Below are 22547 nucleotides of genomic sequence, written 5' to 3' on the forward strand. Positions count from 1 at the left end.
CTCACCACCTCCCACCCCAAAGTGAAAATGATATCCTTTAGTTCATGTGATAGAGATGGTCCTTAAAAAGTTGTGTATAATTGGCCAAGCACGATGGCACACGCCTGTAATCCCAGCACTTTGGGAGGCCAAGGTGGATGGATCAAGAGGTCAGGAGATCGAGACCATCCTGGCCAACATGGTGAAACCCTGTCTTTACTAAAATTACAAAAATATTAGCTGGGCGTGGTGGCCCGCTACTGTAGTCCCAGCTACTCGGGAGGCTGAGGCAGGAGAATCACTTGAACCCGGGAGGCAGAGGTTGCAGTGAGCCGAGACCGTGCCACTGCACTCCAGCCTGGTGACAGAGCGAGACTCCATCTCAAAAAAAAAATGTGCATAGAGAAAAATCTAGTTTGAAAGACAATAAAAATAGAATTTGCCCATTTAATGTCTATCGGGTGAGAGCTACCGCTGAACCAGGAGGATCTACAATGGTCTCTTTGTGCCATCCAGTGGACAGTAAGGGAAACACCATGATTTTGTCTTCAAAGTCTATAATTTATCAAAAATATGTATGCTGGTGAGAATAATTTCAGCTCACTACTAGGTTCATTGTTAATAAATTTCATTCCGTTTGTTTAAGCAAAATAAAAAAGCCATTCAGCTTATGTGATGTGCACTAGAAAGATGGTCAACTAAGGGTTTTGAAAGAGAATACTCACCAGTCCTTATCTGCAGGAATTCTCATCGCCCATCTTTCCCATTCTTCTTGTCCTTCTCCACCAATACTCCTTATGCTTATCTGATACATAGACTGAGAGTGCCCCAGAGAGTCAGGTTGTATCTGCCCCAACACACCACTAGATCTTGGCTGGGACAAAAGTCATTCTATTCATTTTCCAAGACTGCAACTATCACTTAAAATTTTGCTGTAATCAACTGGGCATAGTGGCTCATGCCTGTAATCTCAGCACTTTGGGAGTCCGAGGTGGGTGGATCACCTGAGGATAGGAGTTCGAGACCAGCCTGACCAATATGGTAAAACCCTGTCTCTACTGAAAATACAAAAATTAGCTGGGTGTAGTGGCGTGTGCCTGTAGTCCCAGTTACTCAGGAGGCTGAGACAGGAGAATTGCTTGAACCCAGGAGGTGGAGGTTGCAGTGAGCCAAGATCATGCCACTGCACTCCAGCCTGGGTGACAGAGTGAGACCCATGTCTCAAAAAAAACCAAAACCAAAACCAAAAAAAAACACAACGGTTTTGCTATAATCAAATTGAATATTTGTCAAGAGCCTGTATGTTTGGCATGGTTTTTTCTGAGGGGTGTGTGTGTGTGTGTGTGTGTGTGTGTGTGTGTGTGTTTGCTCTGTTTCTTTTTAAAACCATTTATTATCCTTATAATATGTTTCTTTCTCTGAGTGTTTATGAGGACGAGACAATGGCAGACAAACCTCCCCCAAATGTAAGTAATAATAGCATACCTGGAGTGCCCAGAGCTGTTTTGAGACCCTCTCTTTAGTATTGTTGTAATTGCTATGCACAGTAATCATAACAGGTACTATTTGTTGAATTCCTGTCGTGTACCAGGCATTTTTCTTTATCAGAAGTTTTGCTAATCCTCACGTCAAGACTGCAAAATCGATGTTATTATCTCCAGTTTAGAGATAAGGAAGCTGATGCTCAAGAGGTTAAGTGATGTATCCAAGATCACACAGCTAGTGAGTGACAGAGTGAGAATCAGGTCTGACTGCCCTCAGGTCTGACTGACTCCAGAGCACCTTCTCCTGCCATGGGGCAATGGGCCTCTCAGTTGTTCCATCACACGCCTGTGACTGGCCAGACCCTGAGTCTGAGATTTTGGGGTCTCTTCAGCGCTGCCAGCTCCTTAGTGCCTAAGACTCTTAGGACCTCAGAGCCCATGACCAGTGAATCCAGCAGGGGATTAAATATGCAGATGATTTACAACAGCAAAAGTCAGCCCAGGGGCTGGATGCGATGGCTTACACCTGTAATCCCAGCACTGTGGGAGGCTGAGGCGGGCGGATCAGTTGAGCTCAGGAGTTCAAGACCAGCCTGGCCAACGTGGTGAAACCCCATCTCTACCAAAAAACACAAAAATTAGCTGGGTGTGGTGGCATGTGCCTGTGGTCCCAGCTACTCAGGAGGCTGATGTGGGAGGATCCGTTCAACCCAGGAAGTCAAGGCTTCAGTGAGCCGTGATCACACCACTGCACTGCAGCCTGGGTGACAAGCCAGACCCTATCTCCAAAATAAATAAATAAAAGCCCAGGGCTGGGGCTGGAAGGCCTGGGTGAGGAAGGGAACATGGTCTCTAGGAGTCAAGACACCCAGGTCCTGGCCCTGATTCAGCTCCCACAGGGCCTTGTGTCAGTCCCCACAGGGCCCACAGCCTGGTGGTCAATTACCATTCCCCACGGGGCGCCCCCATGAGCCCCACTTTCCTCTCTGCAGGATCCTCTCTAAGGTTTTCTGGTTCTGAGAATTCTGGGTTTCTTCTGGGAGCCCTGGGAGATACCTGGTCAATAGGTTACTGTCTCTGCTGCCAGGAACCCGGGGCCTGGGGGGAGACAAGGCGAGGGCACACCCAGAGCAGCTGCAGTTTGCTCAGGAGAGATGTCGCGCAAGGGCCTGGATGAGATTCCCCCACCTCTGCAGCGCCCCCTCTTGCTTTGTCTCCTAGGATAGAAGAGAGCATGATAGGATGTAGTGGGACAGATGAGGACTTCACACACTGTAAGGGTAAACATTGTTTCGTCTGCTTGTGTTTGAATTGTATAAATGTATTTCTGCGTGTATGCTGTGTTAGGGGGTAAAATTTGCGTCTCCCTGAGGTTGCACTCTGAGTATGGAAAACCTGGCTCTAGACTAAACCAGATCCCCCATGGTGCTCCAGGCATCCCCAGTCTCACTTGTGGCACCCGGCGTTCCTGATGTCACCGGCCCACGTGGGTCCTCTGTCTTTCTCTGCATTGTCAGGGCCTGCGCTGACAGTCCACCCACAGGGAGGTGGAATCTGGGGCTTGACGGCACTGGGAGGATCCTTCCTCTTTCCAGGCTCAGGCAAATCCTTGCCTAGAGGCAGGGAATGGGCTAGATGACCCCTGAAACAGTTCAGTCCAGGGTCTGAGAGCCCCTCTGTGCCCAGCGCTGTGCCCCCTCCCCTTCCCACGCTTCCCTGCAGGGCCTGCGAGAGCAGGGAAAGCAGCTGCCAGCTCCAGGCCATCATTTTACCCCAGGTACCACTTACCCTGAGGAGGGGCTGGAACCAGCTAATCATTTTACGTGGAGATGCCACTTACCCTCCGGAGGGGCTGGAGCCTGTCAGGTCTTTCAGTTCCTGTGTCGCCTCCCAGCCCTGCCCACACCAGGCTGTGGGTGTTTATGGCTGACGAAGGCCCCTGAGCCAGGCCAACCCCCAGCCTCCCAGTGGGTGGCTCTGTGGTCCCTGGCAGCCCCGGCATCATCCGGGGCACAGAGGCCATGGACCCTGGAGACACAGCCCTTGCTATTCACTCAGGGGATGGTCAAGGGCATGGCTCCGTTTGTCCCTCTATCCCTCCCTCACAGAGCTTTCAGCAAGACGATCATTCTTCCATTCTCACTGCTTGCTCCTGGCGTAAGGAGACCCCAGGGCTGGAGGACTTCTCTAAAGAGGAGTCTTGGGATTTCCTCAGATGCTCCCAAGTCCCATCTGGAGGATGAAGGTGGGGAGCACATCCCTGAAGCAGTTTCTCCTTTGCCCTCCACCCCTCGCCTCTCCCACCTCCAGGGGCTAGGAACTTAACCAGGACTTGCTTCAACCTGAGAGGAGGGTGTCCAGCCTCCTCAGAGCCTGCCAGCATCAGGGGGGATTTCAGAGGGGCCTCCTGGGAGGTGCTGCCCAGCTGCCCCCCGTGTTACTCACACAGCCCCCACTGATCTGCTCTGGGGGCCGGGGCCCAGAACGTGGCTTGTAGGGGACCTGGGACAGCAGCCCAGGAGACACCACTTGTTCATTGCCTGCTCACCCAGATAACTGCAGCTCCCTCCACTGCCGCCTACCGCCCTCCGGCCATGCCTCTGCCCAGAATGCCCTCCTTCTCCAGTCCTGCCACCCCTGAAGCCCTGCCCAAACCTCCCTGAATTCTTGCCTGAGCAGACACTCTCCTGCACAATTTCCGCCACAGGGATTACTCAGCTGAGCCTCGGTCTGGGGCTGCCCTGTGCTGGGACCTTTCTGCAGATGCTCAGCTCCCTACCCTCGCCCGTGAGCCGTGTGGGGCAGAGACTCCATCTCACTCAGAGTGGAGTAAAGAGCAGGAGTGCTGGAGAAGCCAGCTGCCCTGCCACAGGCCAAGAGGATTTGGCCAAGTGACCACTGCTGTCTGTTTCCCCAACTGTAAAGGGGGCTGAGACCCTTACAGGGTTGTGAGGCTTAAACTTTGACAAACGCCTAACATACCACCAGGCACAGGGCAGTTGCTCAGTATTTGGCAGTGGCTGCTGTTCCCCACAGTGTCCAACATCTCCCGGGGATGTAACAGGTGCACCACGGACAAGACTGATGTGTTTATCAGTTCACTGGGGAGAGAGGCAGGATGGACGCACTTGCTTGTTCCTCTGATCTTCCCTTATGGGGAGCAGTGACACTTGGCAGAGGCTGCCAGGGAGATGGGAAATGGACATTAATTAGGGGAGAGAAGAGGAGGCAAGGAGAGGAGGGTGAGAAAGAGACAGGGGAGGAGGAAGGGAAGGAGGCATGGTTAGAAGACTGGCAAACACAAAACACAATGACTGTTTTCTTGGAGGAACAGGGAGGTAGGGCCATGAACAGCATGTGGACGGTCTTCTCTGTGAAGTATGACATTTCAGAGCTGGAAACGCAGCCTGGAGATCACAGACCCCCTCACAGCCCAGCGCAGTGCAGGCCCTGGGAGATCAGGAGTTAGAGATGGGGAGGACCGTGCCTGCAACAGGCACTGCCTGCTACACCCTGCCATAGGCAGAGGGGCTGTCTTCCCACCCCACAGAGGCCCCATCCTTCCCTTTCTCTCCCGAAGGCTGCTCCAGCAGGGAGTTTAGTTCCATGGACACCTTTGAAGACTGTGAAGGTGCAGAAGACATGCAAAAGGAGAGCAGCGCTCTGAGTGTAATTACTTCCCTCTTGTTTCTTTCATCCTCTTCCTCTTTCCTGTTCATCAGCTCCTCCTGCCTCCTGTCCCTCGCCTCCATCCCTCCCCGCCTCCTCAGGATTCTCACCCATAAGGACCTGGTTAAGCCAGGGAGCCGAGGTCACTAGACCCTCAAGGTGGCTCTGACCCTCCTAGCCTGGCACGTCCCCACGTGGCTGTCTCCTTGGCGGTGTGCTGGTGTCCGGTCATAACTGCGGCTCCTGCTGGGAGCGCCGTGGCCCAGGTGGGAGGGCTGGGGTGGGCCGCAGCCTGCCAGCGGGAGTCACCACCTTGCCCGGCCTGGCCACAGCCTCCAGCAATAACTCTGAGGGTGCACCCGTCCCCTCCCTTCCAGCTCGCAGGCCTTTTCCATTCGGACGACAGTCACGAAACCTGTTCTTCCAAATCTGCTTTCCTGGAGAGGGGAGAAAGCACCCAGGGAGAAAAAGAAGAACGCGATGAGGAGGAAACGTGAGTGTGAACGAGGAAAGACTAAGCGTCTTTTTGGGCCACGGCGTCTCTGACTTTCTTCTCGGAATTGCAGGGCGACCCGCAGCACCGAGGAGGAGCGCGCTGGGGCGTCCACGGGCCGGCTGGCTCCTGCGGGGGCGACGGCTGGTTTCCAGGCGCGGGCACGGCGCCCGAGGACCTCCGCCCCGGAGAGCTGACCTCCCTGCGGACGTCCCCGCTCCTCGGCTCCAGAGCGCCCGCATTCCCAGGAGAGGCGGTGTGAGGCCCGGGCCCTGCCCAGCTACGCAGAAAGCAGCCGGGGCCTCGGCGGCGGCAGAAACGGGACGCAGGGCCGCCTTCCGGGAGCTCGAGGGGTGCCCTGGGTGAGCGCCTGGCTCCGCACGGGGGACCTCGGAGCTGCTCTAAGGCGCCTGCAGAGCCCACAGCCCACGCCTTCTCAACCGCACACTTTGACATTCGGAGCCGGGCGATTCTTTGTTGTGTGGGTTTCTCTGTGCTCCCACGGTAGGATGTTTAGCAGCATCCCTGGCCTCTACCCGCTAGGGTCCAGGAATGCGCCACCCCATCCTCCACCCCACCCCCAAATTGTGACAATCAAAAATGCCTGCAGACACGCCCACATTTCTCCAGGGCGGGGTGGGAATCGGTTGAGAACCGCTTAGCCCGAGCCTTGGAGGAGCCGGAGCCGCTCAAACCCGGCGGGGGCCGCAGACTGGGAGCTCCAGGTCCCCCTCCCAGAATCCCTGCGAGCGTTCATGGGGTGTTCGTGTTAGTGCCAAGATTGCTTCGTTGCAGAGACAGTTCGTTCCAAGTTACTTTCTGAGATATTTTATATATCGATTTGTTAGTTTTTAAATGAGTTTTGTTATTTTCAGTTGTATTTTATTTTTAGTTTTATTGGTTGATTTTCATTTATTTGTAGCTTTCTAGTTATTTAATTTTATAGTTTCAGTTACTGGTTTATAGTTACTTTATTTTCAAAGTTATTTAGTTTTCGAGTTGTTCATTTTCAGTTATTTATATGTAGCCATTTTGTTTTAGGAGTTATAGATGTTCAAATTAATTTGCTTGGAATTTATTTTTCATCATCTTTACAATTATTATCTGAGTTATTTACCTTCATAGTTATTTCACTTTAACTTATTGGAGTTTTTGAGTTATTTATTTTTACAGTAACTAATTTGACTATTAAAAACTCACTGGAAGTTTATGAACTACTGTAGAGTTATTTATTTTCAGATTGAAATGTTTTAATTAAGGGTTTTCCCCTAGTTATCTAGTTTTAGAGTTGCTTATGTTCACAAGTATTTATTTTCAGTTATTTTATATTTGAGTTGTTTATTTTTATGTTCTTCCCCAAGTTATTTGGTTTTTAGTTATTTCATTTTCAGCATTACTTCATATCTGAAAATTATATTTTCTGAATTTTTAAATTCAGATATTTAGTTTTTGAGCTATTTTCAGAGTTGTTTGTTCTCAGTTATTTCAGTTTTGTATTTGCCATTCAAATTTTTTCTGTTCTTTATTTTTATTTAATTTTCAGATTTTTTTTCTTTTTCTTTTTTTTAGATGGAGTTTTGCTCTTGTCACCCAGGCTGGAGTACAGTGGCACAATCTTGGCTCACTGCAACCTCCGCCTCCTGCGTTCAAGCAGTTCTCCTACCTCAGCCTCCCAAGTAGCTGGGATTACAGTAGTGTGCCATCATGCCCGGCTAATTTTTTATTTTTATATTTATTTATTTATTTATTTATTTTTGAGACAGAGTCTCTCTCTGTCGCCCAGGCTGCAGTGCAGTGGTGCAATCTCAGCTCACTGCAAGCTCCGCCTCCCGGGTTTACGCCATTCTCCTGCGTCAGCCTCTGAAATAGCTGGGGGACTACAGGCGCCCGCCATTACGTCTGACTAATTTTGTTTTGTTTTGTTTTGTTTTTTAGTAGAGACGAGATTTCACCATTTTAGCCAGGATGGTCTCGATCTCCTGACCGAGTTTCGCCATGTTGGCCAGGCTGCTCTCCAACTCCTGACCTCAGGTGATCCACCTGCGCTGGCCTCCCAAAGTACTAGGATTACAGGCGTGAGCCACTGCACCCGGCCCTCATAATTATTTAGAGTTAGAATTCTTAATCTACTAGTCAGGTTTCAATCAAGGGACACTATATCAGTTATTTCAACAGAGAGAATTTAATATAAATAATTGTTATCCAGCTAGCAGAGATTTAAAAAAAAAAAAAAAGTAATAATGAGATGATATGAAGATTTTGACTACAGGCTCCCAGCCCAAGGACTCATACAATAAAGAGAAGAGGTTGAAAATATCAAAACTCAGAAATGTGAACATGGCCCTAGGGCTGGGGGTTAGTCCTCTGAGGAGGAGGCACTACCAATGGTACATGTGGCCCAAGGGCTCAGAGCCCAAGGTCCAGGAGCTGGATGCAGAATTCTGGGGAGGGGACATGACCAGCCCATGCTGCTGTGTCTGAGTGGGCATCATCAGGCCGGTTATGGGAGTGCTGGGAAAATAGCAAGCTGGAACCAACTGCCTCTGCTAGAACCAGCTGTCACTCTCAGAGTGGAGACACGATGCTGACGGTGGGGGCGGGGGTGGGGTGCACACAGGAAGGAGCCCATGGTAGCCCTGCATCACGGAAGGGTGGGCTGGAAGCTTAATTACCAGCACACTCAGCTTTAGAGTTACATAGAGTTAGAGTTACGTCAGGATTCCATTAGTTTTGGAATTGTTAGGGGTGATTTGATTTCACATTTTCTCAGGATATGGGATTGGGATGAGTCTCCTGGTTTGTTTCTGGAATAGAGTGGGCCACACCTCACAGGAGTCTCCCCCAGGAGACACAAGACAATCACTTTAGAATTCAAGAAAACAAAAATAATGTGTCTCACTTTGTTCATAAAGAAGCCCTTTGATGACGTGGCCAAAAAGGGGCAGGGCCTAAGGGACAGACTCTTAGAAAGGTGCCCATGGAACAGGATCCCACAGAGTGTTCCTCTCAAATTCTTTAGAACTTTCCGCTGTTTTGTGGGACCACCGTTTCCCACTCCCTTTCCTAAGAACACAGTGTTTTTCTTGATAGAATGTGTTTCAAATGTGTAGACTGTTTGCACAATAAAATAAAGTTCCTCCCAAATCAAGAATCTGTAATCTTAGGTTCTTCTACCTGCATTATTCTTCAGCCCACATTGTTCCATTTGACCATCAGAATGTTTACATATGTATGTATGTCTGGATGGATGGATGGATGGATGCATGGATGCATGGATGCATGGATGCATGGATGGATGGATACACTCGTTTTATTCAACACCTATTTCTTGAGCACTCCTGTGCCCTGAGGATGGGTCTGGCACCAGGTAGACACCAGGGAGGTATGAAGATGAGTGAAGCTTTCAGTCCAGTTGGGGAGACAGATGTGGAAACAGAATCACAACACGATGTGGCAAATTCTCTGGGAGCACAGAACACCATCACTGACTCTTCCTGATACAGTCAGGAAGGGGTGACATTGGAACTGGGTCTTACAGGCAAGTGTCTTCTCCCAGTGGAGAAGGAGAAGGGCACCCTGGCGGAGGGAACAGCATGAGCTCAGGTACAGGGGCATGGAGGAGCTGTGCATGGCAGGTGGGACAAGTTGATGGGGACTGCTGGGTCACAGGTTCAGAAAGGCACTAAGCTTAAGGGCTGACCCTGGTGCTTGACAGATCCTGCTTCATTTGGTCCTGCAGCAAGTCTGCAAGATAGTAGGGAGCAACCTCAGGAATCCCATGCTTCTCCTGACCTTACTTTTCCAAACACAGTATACATTTCTGGATATCTTAAGCTCCTTCTTGGTTTTATCCATCTCTCACTTTACACTTGTCCATCGGAGGTGAGTTGTGCCCTCTCCTTCACCTTTTGATTCCTGCTTCTTAAATATCTGTAGGGATGGAGGAAGGTTGAGACCAGAAAGCTGTGAAGCACAGACTTCAACTGACAAGGGAGGTAGAGGAAAGCAGGGAGGTGGAGGAGAGCAGGCAGGTGGAGGAGAGCAGGCAGGTGGAGGAGAGCGGGGCAGAGACCTGCTTGCGGGAATGGCATGCAGAAGTTCTGCAGACCAGCACAGTGGGGAGTGGGCTCCGGATATCACCAACTGTGACTGCCTCCAGCTGCATTCAGCAACCATGGAAAGGTCGTGGGGATGCCTTTCCCAAAGTGGGAAGCTGCCTTAGATCCAACCCAGGCTTACGAATGCAACAGATTGGGATTTTTTGAAGCACGTAGAGCCCTTCGCAGCATTAATAGCAATAAACATGTCTCTCAAGTCGAAAGAAAATACAGTCCTACACAATCTGCAGTTGTGTATTTTTACGCTTTTTATAATACACGTCCATGCATTCCGTCTTGATGTGTGTGTGTGTTTCCCAGCAGAGTTCTCTGCTTATCGTGTCTACCACAATATATCCATTTCCCTATGATAATCCATTTCTCTGTGAGAACATGTAAGAACTTCAGATGGTTTCACATCTTAGCTGAACAGAAGAGTCTGTTGGGTTCTGACCACTTGCCTCAGGAAACACATCATTGTATCCTCTCAAACATTTGTCTGTTGAATAGTCAGCCACTCACTATGGAAACACCCCCCAAAGTATTCTCAGTCCTTTGGATCTCAGCCCTTTTCTGGATCTATGAAGATGTCCACACTTAATAATTCTAGCAGAATGCAAATTAGCCAAACCTCACAATCCTCATAGGAAGACCCTGTTTGCAAATGTCATGCCACAGGTGGGTGACCAGGGGAGTCATTCCAATGCCAGTCTTTGCCGGAGGTTCCTGGGGTATTGTCCTCCAGTGATCCAGGATGGTCCAATTTGACCTTTCACTCCAGCCTCTGTGTCAAAGCCCCGAGCTGCTGCTCTGCTTGCTGGTGTTGTCTGGGAAAAAGCTACCCTTTGGGGCTCAGAGAATCAGACTCCCCACTGAGCCCATGGTGGGACAGGAATCGTGGGATAATTTTCATAAAGCTGTGCCAGGAACCGTCTGTTCCCAGCAGATACGACGTTCCCTATTCTACACCTGGTTGCACTGCTCATTCAGGAAATAATTGTGCATTTTTAGACTTCTTAAAAACGGGGGAAAAAAGAGTGGCTTTTCTCTGAGTGAAATTTATATCACCTTATTTAAGTATAAATGAAAGAGAATCCAAAACTACCAGATGAAATCCCTCACACTTAGAAGTTGTTCAGATACTCCATGGCTATATGATGTTGCCTGTTGTCCACCAGAGGAACTCAGATTTCACAATATTGCTGACGATTGGGAAATGCTGTAGCCTCAGGATAAAGTGCCCTGGCTGAAGCATTTGAACTAAAAGCAGACCCAGATCTGTAACATCTGGTGGGAGTCTGAGTTCATATTAAACATCAGCCATGCATTATGAAATATTAGAAAAGTTAGAGATCCCCTAAACCAGCCTTCCCAGAGTATATTTTGCAGAATATGCAGAAGAGTGTAAGAGTTCAATGAATTAACCCCATAACATGCCAAGCAGAAAAAAAAAATTAAGAGCAAATGCTTTTTTTTTTTTTTTTTTTTTTGAATGGAGTCTTGCTCTGTCGCCAGGTTGGAGTGCAGTGGTGTGATCTTGGCTCACTGCAACCTCCGCCTCCCGGGTTCAAGCGATTCTTCTGCCCCAGTCTTCTAAGTACCTGGGACTACAGGTGCACACCACCACACCCGGCTAATTTTTGTATTTTTAGTAGAGATGGGATTTCATCATGTTGGCCAGGATGGTCCCGAACTCCTGACCTCATGATCCTCCTGCCTCGGCCTCCCAAAGTGCTGGGATTACAGGTGTGAGCCACCGCACGTGGCTGCAAGTGCACTTTTAAATACCACATATTCTGTCCCTCTCTTGGTCGATCTCAATTAGTAGATTAAAGAATTTGAAAACTTCTACAAAAAGGAAGCCTGTATAGTTTTATTAAACTCACCATTTCCTAAACTTATTTGGCCACAGAACCTTTCTCTTTGTGGAATATAATGTCCCATGTGTATTCCTAAGGGAAAAGGCTAAGGTGCTGTAACAAAGAGATCCAATAATACAGTGATTTAAAGAATATTTCTGTCTTGTAAGTCAGTCCAGGCTGGGTATGCAGGCTGCTCTGCTTTGCACAACCATTTTGGGTCCCAGGTTCCTTGCATTTCGTTTTTCCACTGTCCTAGAACGCTGTCTTTGTCTCTAATCAACATTGGCCATAGTCAAAAGTACATCTCAGAAATATGTGATTTCCAGCTCTGAAGAAGGGGAAAGAGTTTGGAAGTTTGCATAAGCAATGTTTTAAAGCCCATCCTGCACATGGTACATAACACCTTCTCTTCTACTCTTTTGGTGAAAACTTTGTTGCATGGCCATGCTAACCCATAAGGGAGTTGGGAACCTAGCTAGGAGGCCATTGCCCAACCTAAACTTTATTACCATGTATCAGTGTCACCCAGCCAGCCTGCAGGAAGGCGGCGACTGGAATCCAGGTCTTCCAACTCCTGGATTGTATCAGCCTATATGTATCAGCATCACACTAGCATTTGTTTACTCAGCCTATATGTATCAAGTACCTCTTGAGTTCTGGTTCCATGTCATAATGTGAAGACAGAAAGCTTTATAAAACATAGTTTCACAAATTATCTATAAAATATGTATCACTTGCATCTTTAATCTGACAGCAGATTTTACATATAAAGAAACTTTCATATACGGCTATTAAAGTAGCAAAAATTACAGGTTTATATAATTTTTTAATTTTCCAGAAGACACATGTTATAGGGATAAACAAACATAAAAGGAACAGAGAATCTTTAAATGGACCCAAATACATCTCAGAATTTAGAGTATGAAAAAATACGTTTCAAATTAGTTCTGAATAAAAAAGATAAATTATACATGAAAACGGTTTGAGGACCACTGGCTAGCAATATTGAAAATGATAAGAATAGGTTTTACTGCAGCCCTTAAGATAATTCATGTTATTTAAAGATGTGACTTAAAGAAATTATGAACGTCAAAACATTTAAAAATTAATCTTGAGAAAAATCTTTCCAAGCAAAAACTAAAACCAGAAGCTACGAAGGAAAATCTTAATAAGTAAGGTATGTCAGAAGCAAAATCTTATGTATAGGAAGAAAAAACATGTAAAAATTCAAAAGATACATTTTCAAAACATATGACAATAGACTAATTTCCTTGAAATATAAATAACTGTTACTAATCAATAACAATTTTTAAATGGGCAAGACATGATTATATACAGGAAAAGAAATTCGAAATCCAATAAACATATGAAAACAATGAGGTATCTTTTTCACTATCGGATTGTACAATATTTAAAATTGATCATACACAGCATTGAAGAGAATATAGAAAAACTAGAACTGAGGTTGGGCATGGTGGCTCATGCCTGTCATTCCAGCACTTTGAGAGACCAAGCTGGGAGGATTGCTTGAGGCTGGGAGTTTGAGACCAGCCTAGGCAACATAGCGAGATCTAGTCTCCACAAAAAAAAAATAAATAAATACATAAAAATTTTATTTAAAAAGAAAAACCAAGCTGGGCACAGTGGCTCACACCTGTAATCCCAGCACTTTGGGAGGCCGAGATGGGTGGATCCTCTGAGGTCAGAAGTCGAGACCAGCCTGGCCAAAATGGTGAAACCCTGTCTCTACTAAAAATACAAAAATTAGCTGGGCGTGGTGGTGAACGCCTATAATCCCAGCCACTTGAGAGGCTGAGGCAGGAGAATCACTTGAATCTGGGAGGCAGAGGTTGCAGTGAGCAGAGATCACGCCACTGCACTCCAGCCTGGGCTACAAGAGTGAAACTCCGTCTCAAAAAACATAATAAATAAATTTTTTAAAAAAAGAAAAACCAAAACTATTATACACTGTTGGTGAGAGTATAAATTAGTATTAGCTTTTTAGAAGAAAATTTTCAATACTATCAAAATTTTAAAATGTTTATAGTTTAATCTAATGATTTCACTTCTAGAAACATATTTTAATGGTATACAAATGAACAAAAATATGTATGTACAGGTGTTCATTTTAACATTACTTTTTCATAGAAAAACAGGTTTGGGGGTACAACTTAAATGTCTGTGGTAGTATCAAAATTTATCCTCAAATTGATACTCCCAAAAAGGAGAGTCAAATTACCTGCCCTGCAAGTGTGATTCTAACAAATAGGAAGAATATGGTGGAAGTGATGCCAACAGACTTTTAAGACTGGGTTATAAAAGGTGTTTTGACTTCCTCCTTGTTCTCTCTCCTGGATTAGTCACTGGGGAAGAAGCCAGTTGCCATGTTGAGGGGACGCTCAAGCAATACTATGGAGAGACCCACGTGGCAGGAACTGAAGCCTCCTGCCAACAGCCATGTGAATGAGCCAGCTTGAAAGTGGATTTTCCAGCGCTAGTCAAGGCTTCACATGATTTCGACTCCAGCTGATATCTTCACTGAAGCCTCATGAGAGACCCAGAGTCAGAACACCCCAGCTAAGACACTCTTGAATTCATTACCAGAGGACAATGAGATAATAAATGTTTTAAGCTGCTGAGTTTAGGGATAGTTTGCTAAGCAATAATAGATCACAAATATAATATCAAATAATAAAAAAAAACTGGCTAGTATTGTACTGACGCACAATGGAACTTTATGTATTGTTAAAAATAATATCTTCTGCTTGAGATGTAGAAAGCTAGAAAGCACCTTGCAAGTGTGAGAATTCCCATTCTTGGAGAGATGAGAATCAATTCCCATTCTCAGAGAGATGAGAGATTCCCATTCACAGAGAGATGAGACTCAAGCACTTGCTTACCTGTGGCAGGTACAGCCATACTTCTGGAAGGAAGAATTAAGCTAAAATCTTTAATGATCTGGTGTAGGTTTGCAAGAGAAAATAGAAACCCCAAGAGCCACAGATAATAAGGAAAATTTGCATCCACTTGCAGACTTTTCTCAAAGTATCTCACTGAGCACTAACAAAAAAAAAAGACCAACAAAAGTCCTGAGAAAGCATCCTTCCGGGCATAGACCTGGGGGCGGAGAATATCAGTTGCTACAAGAGAGACACAAAACCACGTTCAGATGCTATTGCCCCATCTCTCCTACAAAGGCCTTAAAAGCCTAGAGGAGGGGTAACAAACACTGCCACTCCAGGGGGCTGGTACGTCCAACACAGCTGGAGAAAAAGTAACAAAAACTTAAAAACTAAAACAACAACAACAACAAAATTCCTCTGATTCTGGGAAAGGGGCAGGAATATGTGCTGAGCCCAAAACTGCTGTTGTGGGGAGGGACAGAGACACTTGGTCATACCCTTCAAGACCCAGGGACACAGTGCCTGCAGGAATCAGAACTGAGAATCACAACCAAGCACCTCACCTCTCTGTCCCCACCGCCCCGCTAACAAGCACTGACTAACGATTAACGATGGAATACTCCTGGGAGAGCTACAAGTGTATGGAGAGAGAAACTGACAGACAGCAGAGAAGACCTAAAATTGAAGATGGAGCAGACATTAGGGAAAACCCCTGGGCAAACAAGTCCGTATCCTAAAAAGGTAAGATTAGAAGTGCCTGGTATACTTAAGGTCACCATAGCAACAAAAATCCCAAGGATCTAAACAAAGTAATAAAGACTGCAAGAAAGGGTAATCACATAAGTATAAAAGCTTTTCTCCCATATATATATTTATATGTATTATATATTTATTTTATATATTATATAAAATAAATATATATAACATATAAATATATATTTATATAGAACTATATGTTATATATTTATATTAAAATATACATATGACTTATATATCATATATTTATAAATATATATTTTATATATTTATATATTATGTATTTATATAATAATTTATATAACATATATAATGAATAAATAAAAATAGTATAAATATATAATATATAAATACATATCATATATAAATATATCATAACTATTATGTATAAATTATATAATAAATATATATAATATATAAATATATGTTTATATATTTATATATGTTTATATATTTATATATAAATATATGATATATAAATATTATATAAATATATAACATAAATATATAATATAGTAATATATAACATAAATATATAAAACATTATATATTTATGTTATAAATTTATATATTGTATATAAATATAATATATAATATAGATTATATATTTATAGATTATATACATATTTTTATATATTATGTATATTTAAAGATAATTGTTTAAATTTTAAATAAGAACAATGTGTTATGAAGTTTCTAATTTATAAAGAATTAAAATGTATGACAATACGGCCAGGTGTGGTGAGTCACACCTGTAATCGCACTTTGGGAGACCAAAGTGGAAGGATCACTTGAGGTCAGGATTTTGAGGGCAACTTGGGCAACATAGTGAGAACTTGTCTCTACAAAAAATTAGCCACACATGGTGTCACACACCTGTGGTCCCAGCTGTTTGGGAGGCTGAAAATATTCTAAGTCGAAAATGCATTAAATTTACCTTACCTACCAAACATCATAGCATAGTATAACCTACCTTAAATGTGCTCAGAACACTTACGTTAGCCTACAGCTGGGCAAATCATCTAATACAAAACTTGTTTTATAATAAAGTGTTGAGTGCGTCATGTAATATATTGAGTACTTTGCTAAAAATGAAAAACAGAATGGCTGTATCAGTCGTTTACCCCTGGGATTGAGTGGCTGACTGGAAGCTGAGGCTTGCTGCCACTGCCCAGAATCGTGAGAGAGTATCTGATCTCATAGTAGTAACTTGGGAAAAGAGAAAAATTCAAAGTATAGTTTCTACTGAATGCATACAGACTTCACACAACTGTAAAGCTGAAAAATCGTAAGTTAAACCATCCTAAGTGGATACCATTTGTTCTTGAACCATACTATCAATTAGTTTAACCTAATTAACATTTATAGGTCCCTGAATTCAACAATGAAGGAATATACACTTTCTTCTCAAATGCACACAGAACATTTAACAAGACAGCCCACTATTATGAGTTAAATTGTGTCCCTCCAAAATTCATATGTAGAAGTCTTAATATGGTTTGACTGTGTCTCTACCCAAATCTCAACTTAAATTGTATCTCCCAGAATTCCCGTGTGTTGTGGGAGGGACCCAGGGGTAGGTAATTGAATCATGGGGGCCAGTCTTTCCTATGCTATTCTCATGATAGTGAATAAGTATCATGAGATCTGATGGGTTTATCAGGAGTTTCCACTTTTGCTTCTTCCTCATTTTCTCTTGCCACCACCATGTAAGAAGTGCCTTTCGCCTCTCACCATGATTCTGAGGCCTCCCCAGCCATGTGGAACTGTAAACCCAATTAAACCTCTTTTCCTTCCCAGTCTCAGGTATGTCTTTATCCGCAGTGTGAAAATGGACTAATACAGTAAACTGCTACCAGTAGAGTGGGATGTTGTGAAGATACCTGAAAATGTGGAACAACTTTGGAATCGGGTAACAGGCAGAGATTGAAACAGTTTGAAGGGCTCAGAAGACAGGAAAATGTGGGAAAGTTTGGAACTTCCTAGAGACTTGTTGAATGGTTTTGCCTAAAATGCTGATAGCAATATGGACATTAAGATTCAGGCTGAGGTGGTCTCAGATGGAGAGGAGGAACTTGTTGGGAACTGGAGCAAAGGTGCCTCTTGTTACGTTTTAGCAAAGAGACTAGCAGCATTTTGCCCCTACCCTAGAGACTTGTGGAACTTTGAACTTGCGAGATGATTTAGGGTATCTGGCAGAAAAAATTTCTAAGCAGCAAAACATTCCAGAGGTAATTTGGGTGCTGTTAAAGGCATTCAGTTTTATGACAGAAGCAGAGCATAAAAGTTATTTGCAGCCTCATTATGTGACAGAAAAGAAAAACCCATTTTCTGGGGAGAAATTCAAGCTGGCTGCAGAAATTTGTATAATTAGCAAGAAGCCTAATGTGAATCCCCAAGACCATGGGGAAATGTCTCCAGGCCATGTCAGAGACCTTCACTGCAGCCTGTCCCATCACAGGCCTGGAGGCCCAGGAGGAAAAAGGGGTTTTGTGGGCCAGACCCAGGGTCCACGTGCTGTGTCCAGCCTAGGGACTTGGTGCTCTGTGTCCCAGCTGCTCCAGCCGTGGCCGAAAGGGGCCATTGTATAGCTTGGGCTGTGGCTTCAGAGGGTGGAAGCCCCAGGTCTTGGCAGCTTCCATGTGGTGTTGAGTCTGCGGGTGCACAGAAGTCAAAAATTAAGGTTTGGGAACCTCCGCCTAGATTTCAGAAGTTGTATGGAAATGCCTGGATGCCCACGCAAAAGTTTGCTGCAAAGGCGGGGCCCTCATGGAGAACCTCTTAGGGCAGTGTAGAAGGGAAATGTGGGATCAGAACCCCCACACAGAGTCCCTCTCGGGGCACTCGTCCTCCAAACCCCAGAATGGTAGATCCACTGACAGCTTGCACTGTGCGCCTGGAAAAGCCGCAGACACTCAACACCAGTCCATGAAAGCAGCCTGGAGGGAGGCTGTACCTCCACAGGGGTGGAGCTGCCCAAGACCATGGAAACCTACCTTTTGCATCAGTGTGACCTGGATGTGAGACCTGGAGTCAAAGGAGATCATTTCGGAGCTTTAAAATTTGACTATCTCACTGGATTTCAGACTTGCATGGGCCCTGTAACCCCTTTGCTTTGGCCAATTTCTCCCATTTGGAATGGCTTTATTTACCCTATACCTGTACCTCCATTGTATCTAGGAAGTAACCAGCTTGCTTTTGATTTTACAGGCTCATAGGCAGAAGGCCTTGTCTCAGATGAGACTTTGGACCGTGGACTTTCAGGTTAATGCCGAAATGAGTTAAGACTTTGGGGGACTGTTGGAAAGACATGATTGGTTTTGAAATGTGAGGACATGAGATTTGGAGGGACCAGGGGCAGAATGATATGGTTTGGCTGTAATGCCACCCAAATCTCAATTTGAATTGTATCTCCCAGAATCTCTACATATTGCTGGGGGGACACAGGGAGAGGTAATTTATTCATGGGGGCTGGTCTTTCCTGTGCTATTCTCATGATAGGAAATAAGTCTCATGAGATCTGATGGGTTTATCAGGGGTTTCCACTTTCGCTTCTTCCTCATTTTCTCTTGCCACCACCATGTAAAAAGTCCCTTTCGCCTCCCACCATGATTCTGAGGCCTCCCCAGCCATGTGGAATTGTACGTCCAATTAAACCTCTTTTTCTTCCCAGTCTCAGGTATGTCTTTATCAGCAGCATGAAAATGGACTAATACAAGTCTTAACCCCAAGTATCTCAGCATATGACTGTATTTGGAGATAGGGTCTTTAAGAGGTAAAATGAGTTCAAAGAGTAGACACTAATCCTACATGACTAATGTCCTTATAAGAAGAGGAGATGAGGACAGACAGGCATGCACAGAGGGATGACCATGTGACACAAAGGTGTCTACTAGCCAAGGAGAGAGGCCTTAGAAAGAACTAACCCAGGCCGGGCGCAGTGGTTCATGCCTGTAATCCCAGTACTTTGGGAGGCCAAGGTGGGTAGATTACCTGAGGTCAGGAGTTCGAGATCAACCTGGCCAACATGGTGAAACCCCTGTCTCTACAAAAAATACAAAAATTAGCCAGGTGCAGTGATGGGTGCCTGTAATCCCAGCTACTCGGGAGGCTGAGGCAGGAGAATTGCTTGAGCCTGGGAGGCGGAAGTTGCGATGAGCCAAGATTGGACCACTGTACCCCAGCCTGGGTGACAGAAAGAGAGTCTGTCTCAAAAAAAAAAAAAAAAAAAAAGAAGGAAAGAAATAACCAACCCAGCTGACACTTTGATGTCACATGTCTAGTCTCCAGAATTATAAGAAAGCAAATGTCTGTGGTTTAAGCTACCCAGTCTGTGGCACTTCATTACGTCAGTTCTGGAAACTAATGTAACCAACCACAGTCTTGGTCAAAAAACAAATCTCAACACATTTATAAGAGCTAAATCCTATAATTATGTTTTCAACCACAGTGGAATTAAAAATCAATAAAAGAAAGATATCTGGAAAACTATGTGTTTGAAAATGAAATAATGCTATTTTAAATAACCATGAGTCAAGGAGATAGCAAAAGGCAATTAGGAAGAATTTCTAATTATGTGAAAATGAAAACATATTAAAACTTGTGGGATCCAGCTAAAGTAGTAATTAGAGGGAAGTTCATAATAGTAAACCTGTTTATTAGACAGGAAGAAAGATTTTTAACCACTGGCCTCACCTTCCATCTTTCTTTTTCTTTTCTTTGTTTTTTTTTTCAGGATAGAATCTCGCTCATGTCGCCCAGGCTGGAGTGCAATGGTGCAATCTCAGGTCACTGCAACCTCCACCTCCCGGGTTCAAGCGATTCTCCTGCCTCAGCCTCCCAAGTTGCTGGGACTACAGGTGCCTACCACCACATCTGGCTAAATTTTGTATTTTTAGTACAGACGGGGTTTCACCATGTTGGCCAGGCTAATCTCAAGCTCCTGACCTCAGGTGACCCTCCCACTTCGGCCTCCTAAAGGGGCTGGGATTATGCAGGCAACTTCCACCTTTAAAAACTATTAAAAGAGGAGCAAATAAAACACAAGTTAAGTAGAAGGAAGAAAATAATAAAGATCAAGTAGAAATGAATAAAACAGAAAATATAAAAACAATGAAGGAACTCGATGAAATGAAATTTTGTTGTTTTTGAAAACATGAATAGAATTGATTAACCTCCAACCAGACTTATCAGGGAAAAAAGAGAGAAAACACAAATTATTATCAGGGAAATAAGAGAGAAAATACAAATTATTAATATTAGTAATAAAAGAAGTGACATTACTACCTATACTACAGATATTGTAAGACAAATAAGGGATTGTTATGAATAGCTTTATGCTAATAAATCCAACAACTTAGTTAAAAGAAAAAACTTATTTTTTCTCTTCTTTTCTTTCTTTTTTTTTTTTTAGAGACAGAGTCTCACTCTGTTGCCCAGGCTGGAATGCAGTGGTGCGATCTCAGCTCACTGCAAGCTCTGCCTCCCAGGTTCACGTCATTCTCCTGCCTCAGCCTCCCGAGCAGCTGGGACTACAGGCCCCCACCACCATGTCCAGCTAATTTTTTTGTATTTTTTTAGTAGAGACGAGGTTTCACCATGTTAGCCAGGATGGTCTCGATCTCCTGACCTCGTGATCTACCTGCCTCGGCCTCCCAAAGTGCTGGGATTACAGGCGTGAGTCACCGTGCCCTGCCTTCTTTTCTTCTTTTTAGACACAGGGTCTGGTTTTGTCACCCAAGCTAGAGTGTAGTGGCGTGATCGCAGCTCACTACAGTCTCGACCTCCCAGGCTCAAGCAACCCTTCTGCTTCAGCTTCCCAAGTAGCTGGGACTACAGGCATGTGCCACCATGCCCAGCTAATTTAAAAAAATTTTTAATAGTGATAGGGTCTCCCTGTGTTGTCCAGGCTGGACTTGAACTTCTAGCCTCAAGTGACCCTCCCACCTTGGCCTCCCAAAGTGCTTGGATTATAGGCATGAGCCACTGTACCAGCCAGAAAACAACTTTTTTTGAAAATAATAAACTGTGATAGTGTGATACAATAATATTTCTTTGGTCTCTGTCCCAGTTTCTAAGACACAGCTCCTAAAATCCTTATATATAAGAGTTCTAGGATAATCTTTTGTTTTAATATTTGGTCTTTGACCCTGGTTTCTGAAACAGAGTTCCTAAATCTCTTGGAATTTCCAGGGTAAGAGGCGTACCTTTTGTCCTAATGAGGATATTCTTGGTGGGACCCTGGATTGCCTCAGGACGGGAATTGGTTGCTAGGGGAACCAAACATGTAATTAGAGGGTTGGAACTTTCAGCCCCTCCCCACTACCTCTGGGGAGGGAAGAGGGGCTGAAGGTTAAGTAGATAACCAATGGCCAGTGATTTAATCAGTCATCCCTACATAAGGAAGCCCCATTAAAACCCAAAAGGACACGTTTAGAGAGCTTCTGGGTTGCTGAGCATGTGGAGGTGCTAGGAAGGTGACGATCCCAGGGAGGGCATGGAAGCGTCTTACCCCTTCTCTCATACCTTGCCCTGTGTGTCTCTTCCATCTGGCTGCTCATCTGTATTTTTTGTATTATCCTTCATAATACACCAGCAAATGTAAGTAAGTGTTGCCCTGAGTTCTGTAAGCCTTCCTAGCAAATTAATAGAACCCAAGGAGGGTATAGTGGGAATCCCAATCTATAGCCAGTCAGTTAGAAGTATAGGTGACAACCTGCTACTTTCAATTGGTGTCTGAAGTGACAGGCAGTCTTCTGGGGTGGAGCCCTTAACTTGTGGGATCAAACTCTAACTCCGGGTAAATAGTGTCAGAATTGAATTGAATTATGGGATACCTAATTGGTGTTCACTGTAGAACTGGTTGTTGGTGGAAAGAAATCCCACGCATCTTGGTGACCAGAAGACATATATTTTGTATTGAGTCTTTTTTTTTTTTTTTTAAGGTACTCAAATGTCAACTTTATTGTTTCTATATAAACACCTTTTTGTACTGAAAACTGTAAAAATAACAAAGTGTGCTGTGATTGCAATCCAAATTTTTGAAAGCCAGAAAATCTAGTTATTATGCTATAGCCAAACTACCTAATGCTTTCTTTATCCACAAGTAACTTTGCTTCAATTTCTTGATGTTGGGTTTCATCTCACTGACTTTGGGCTTCTAAGACACATGGGAATACTTATGTCATCTTTCGGTCAAATCAAACAGCAGAGCTAAAGTTATTCAAATACATTCAAATGACACAGATCCCTTACAAATTACTAGTATCATAGTAGGAAGAAAAAGATACAAGAAGAAAAATACA

At 44.5% G+C, this 22547-nt stretch overlaps 1 protein-coding gene across 2 annotated transcripts in view; it reads left to right on the plus strand.

Moving 5' to 3' along the window:
- Window positions 1-8548, plus strand: part of MCF2L2 (MCF.2 cell line derived transforming sequence-like 2) — a 261670-nt gene extending 253122 nt beyond the window's left edge. For both annotated transcript variants that reach the window (XM_007971965.3, XM_073023421.1), the window contains exons 28-30: window positions 5044-5132; window positions 5510-5625; window positions 5699-8548. In XM_007971965.3, the coding sequence (XP_007970156.3) occupies window positions 5044-5132; window positions 5510-5625; window positions 5699-5822 (329 nt within the window). In that variant the 3' untranslated portion in view covers window positions 5823-8548. The remainder of the gene's footprint in view (window positions 1-5043; window positions 5133-5509; window positions 5626-5698) is intronic.
- Window positions 8549-22547: the final 13999 nt, after the last annotated feature.

This window comes from Chlorocebus sabaeus, chromosome 15 (genome assembly GCF_047675955.1).
Source record: "Chlorocebus sabaeus isolate Y175 chromosome 15, mChlSab1.0.hap1, whole genome shotgun sequence".
NCBI lineage: Eukaryota > Metazoa > Chordata > Mammalia > Primates > Cercopithecidae > Chlorocebus > Chlorocebus sabaeus.